At 46.2% G+C, this 3,485-nt stretch overlaps 1 protein-coding gene across 1 annotated transcript in view; it reads right to left on the bottom strand.

The window, feature by feature from the left end:
* TFAP2A (transcription factor AP-2 alpha) overlaps positions 1-2,035 on the bottom strand; it is a 17,855-nt gene extending 15,820 nt beyond the window's left edge. Inside the window, exon 1 of the mRNA XM_036740091.1 lies at positions 1,985-2,035. Coding sequence (XP_036595986.1) covers positions 1,985-2,035 — 51 coding nt within the window. The remainder of the gene's footprint in view (positions 1-1,984) is intronic.
* Between the last annotated feature and the right edge of the window lie 1,450 nt (positions 2,036-3,485).

Here is a 3,485-nt window from a genome sequence, read left to right on the forward strand (position 1 = left end):
GCCAGGTTATCATAACAACGGGCACTTTGCCTCCTGCTTGTCCTACAGAACTCCTGCGCACCTAATCAAACAGAGCTCTAATCCTTCACTGAAGCGCGGGCTACAGTCTCCTCTGCACACACAGCCACTGGGAAAGTTGCAGGCTCCTTTGCTTTATTTTATTCTCCCCCGCCCTCCTCTTCTTAATCTCTCAGCAGCCAGAGACTATGCCATCCACCTCCTGGCTCTGTCTCTGTCTCTCTGTCTCTCTCTCTCTCTCTCTCACACACACACACACACACACACCATAGTCACATTCACAATGAATGTCCCAACACTTTCATATCCTCAATTCCCAAACGCCTCATGAAGGCGGTTCGGTGTCCGATTCCCACATGAAGCTTAGGGGTACTGAGACTTCATTGGAGTTCATCCTCTGTTAGGAGGAGTCCCAATGCCCCTGGCCTGGGGATTTGGAATTGTAGTCAATTATTTTCCATTTTCCTGGTCTGTTTCACACTAACTAGAGCAAACAGTCCATCCATTCCGACCACTACAACAAAGCCAGCTTGACCCTCTTCTCCTCTTCTTTTTGGTGCTCACACATACTCATATGTCCTCGTCTGGATCCCAAACGCATTCTTCCATCAGCTGAGAAGGGGTGTGTGTGCGCTTGGGAAGGAAGAAAAATTTCTAGAAACAAGAACTAAAATAGTCTTCAGAAAAGAAAAAGGCGCTGGGGGCGAGGGGGGGGGGGCAGCGACTTGTCTTTCGAATAAACCTGGTTTCTGACTTCAAGTGAAGACAAGATATTGTTGCTCCGTACGCAAACAGCTCTTTTCCTGACACTTTAAGAATCAAATGACAAAAACATATAAAAGCTAGGACTCCAACTTATTTATTTAGGTAATCCGGCGTTCTGGGTGATTCATCGGTTCTCTTTTTTTCGGGTAATGGAAGGCACGGAATGCGAATGGCGATAGAAACCTCATGTAAGAATCTGGAATGAATGACTTAAAGACGCCCGGACCCACAAGGTATACCTCAGTAAAACCTGAGTTTGTGCCCAAGAGAAAGAGGTGGGGGTAGGGGGAGGGGAGACCCTAAGGCACCGCTCACTCTCTTGCGGTCGCAGCCGGACACCCGGCTCCAGAGACGCCAGGTGTTTCCATTGTCTCCACGTTATCCCTGTGGCAAGGCAGGTCCCACGATCTATCAGAGTGCCCAATCGCCCCGCTCCATCCCAGGACAAGGGGCCGAAGGTGGAGAGCTAGGCGAACTCGAAACCCGGGCGGACGCGCCAGAAAGCTTCCCCGCTCTCTCACTTGCGGAAACTAAGTTCTTTCCTTTCAGAGGCTGAGTGTATTTTCCTAAGTTCTTGATCGACTAACCCTGAAGCGAGACCCAGCTACTGCAGGAATAAGGCGTCAGGCTGAAAACATCCCATATTATACCTGATTTCAGCTGCTCATTAGATGCTAGCTAATTACTCGACTAATGTTTTGTGTTCCATTCCGCCCCCCACAACTCCATACTCCCCTAATCAGGCTCTTCAGCAGAAGACTCTTTTAAACTACCCTGCACATCAGTAAATATTTGGGCTAAGGCTAAAGAAAGCACTAACACAGAGAGAATCTTATCTTCCCTTTCTTTTTATGCTGACTTCCAGGACCTCGATGAGTTCGGATAAAGCACACCACTGGTAGCACATGCTTCAAAAATCCCCGTAGATCTCTTTGCTCAGTCTCCTACTGTATCTCCAAAATTTTAAATTAAAAAGAAAGTAAAAAGGTAAAGAAGGGAAAAGAAATAAGGGAAAAAACTATCCCACTTTGCCAAGTTCTGGGTGGGCGCTCCCTAACCCAGTGTCATTCCCTCGGGTTGTCTGGGTTGGCGGAGAGGTAGAAGTTTGTCCTACACGAAATTCGCAGATCGATGCATGAGACAAGGTCCCAGTGACAACCCATGGTGCCCCTGGACTTGCCCAGACCAGCAAAGAGCTTACCTCACAGTCTTCGTATTTGATATTATCCGTCAGTTTCCAAAGCATTTTCATGGATTGGCGTGAGCAAATTTGTTTCTCTCTGCCTTGCACCAAAGTGGAGCCACTCTCTGGGAAAGCGCAGAGTGCAGGCTGGTGGTGGAAGGGAGGAGGAGGAGGAGGCGTGTGGGGAGAGAGCTCCTGTGTGCGCTCGGAGATCTCCCTCTAATGGTAGAAACTTTTCCCTTTTCCAGCTCTTTACCAACAGCCTAATCGCCTCATTAGCATATCAACAATAGTCCAATTGCTCTCCAGCACAAGAACCTGCAGCAATGGACACAGGTATATAGGACTCACAAAGCGGGAAGCTTCCTCCCAAAGCTCTGGGTTGCTTTGGAAGGAACGGAAAATCTTCGCTGCCGTTCCTTTTGCCAATTGATTTTGCACTGCCTCCACCCTCCCCCAACTCCCCGAATCCCCCAGACCCAAGCTCACACACACACACACACACACACACACACACACACACACGTACTCGCGCACACACAGACACACACACGCGCGCACACACACAGTGATTTCCAAGGAAAAGCTTAAAAGAGATGGGTGAACCGAAAGTCACTACTATTGTTCCTTGGTACGGAGCTAGTGGCCAACGTTTCTAGCCTTTATAACCTTTATACCCTCCTCGTCCTCTTTCATATTTTTTTTTAAGCACTAAAAACTGCTCACATAGCAATTCAAGGAAAATAACACAGGACATTTTTGCTTTATACACAATCTCATTCATTCTAGGAAGGGACTACTCTACTACCAGAGCTTTCCCCCACCCATTTTATTGTTTTTTGATGTTGATGGTGTTGGTGTTGGTGGTGATGGTGGTGGTGGTGTGTGTGTGTGTAATTTTCTTCTAGGTTGATGGAGGTTTTTTGAAAATAGCTCAGACGTGTTTTGCTATCGCCTAATTCTGCTGTGTGTAAAAATAAATGTTTAAAACCTTACGTCTTTATTTTACACAAGTTTTAAGGCAAATTGATTTTCCTGCAGAATTTCTTTTCTTTCCCCAACTCCCATTTATTCCTCCCAGAGTTAGTATGAAGTTATGACCGACTGACAATTAAACTCCTTCAGGCCATCGGGTTGTGGGTGAGAGATTTCTTTAAAATGTTACCCATGACGATATGCACATAATCATCTTAGTGCTACAGCACTACTGTACTACAGCAATACATGTACAACGTATGTATACATATTATTATATATACATCAAAATAAATGACTGGAAACCAACCCTTCACAGAGCTAATATGCTCCAGTTTTCCCAAGATTCCCATTTTTAATTAAGGAAAGGAGGGCTCCTCTATGATTTGGTGATGTTACCAAGGCTGACTCACAACACAGTGTCCTGGCTGACGGTGGGAACCTGAAAAAGTCTTGGTGGTTGGTTATCCAGGGCTCTCTGGGTCTAGAAAGTTAACTACATGCTCTACTCAGTTCCTTTGACTATATCAAAAATACTGACATG

This window comes from Trichosurus vulpecula, chromosome 1, assembly GCF_011100635.1.
Source record: "Trichosurus vulpecula isolate mTriVul1 chromosome 1, mTriVul1.pri, whole genome shotgun sequence".
NCBI classification, from domain to species: Eukaryota; Metazoa; Chordata; class Mammalia; order Diprotodontia; family Phalangeridae; genus Trichosurus; species Trichosurus vulpecula.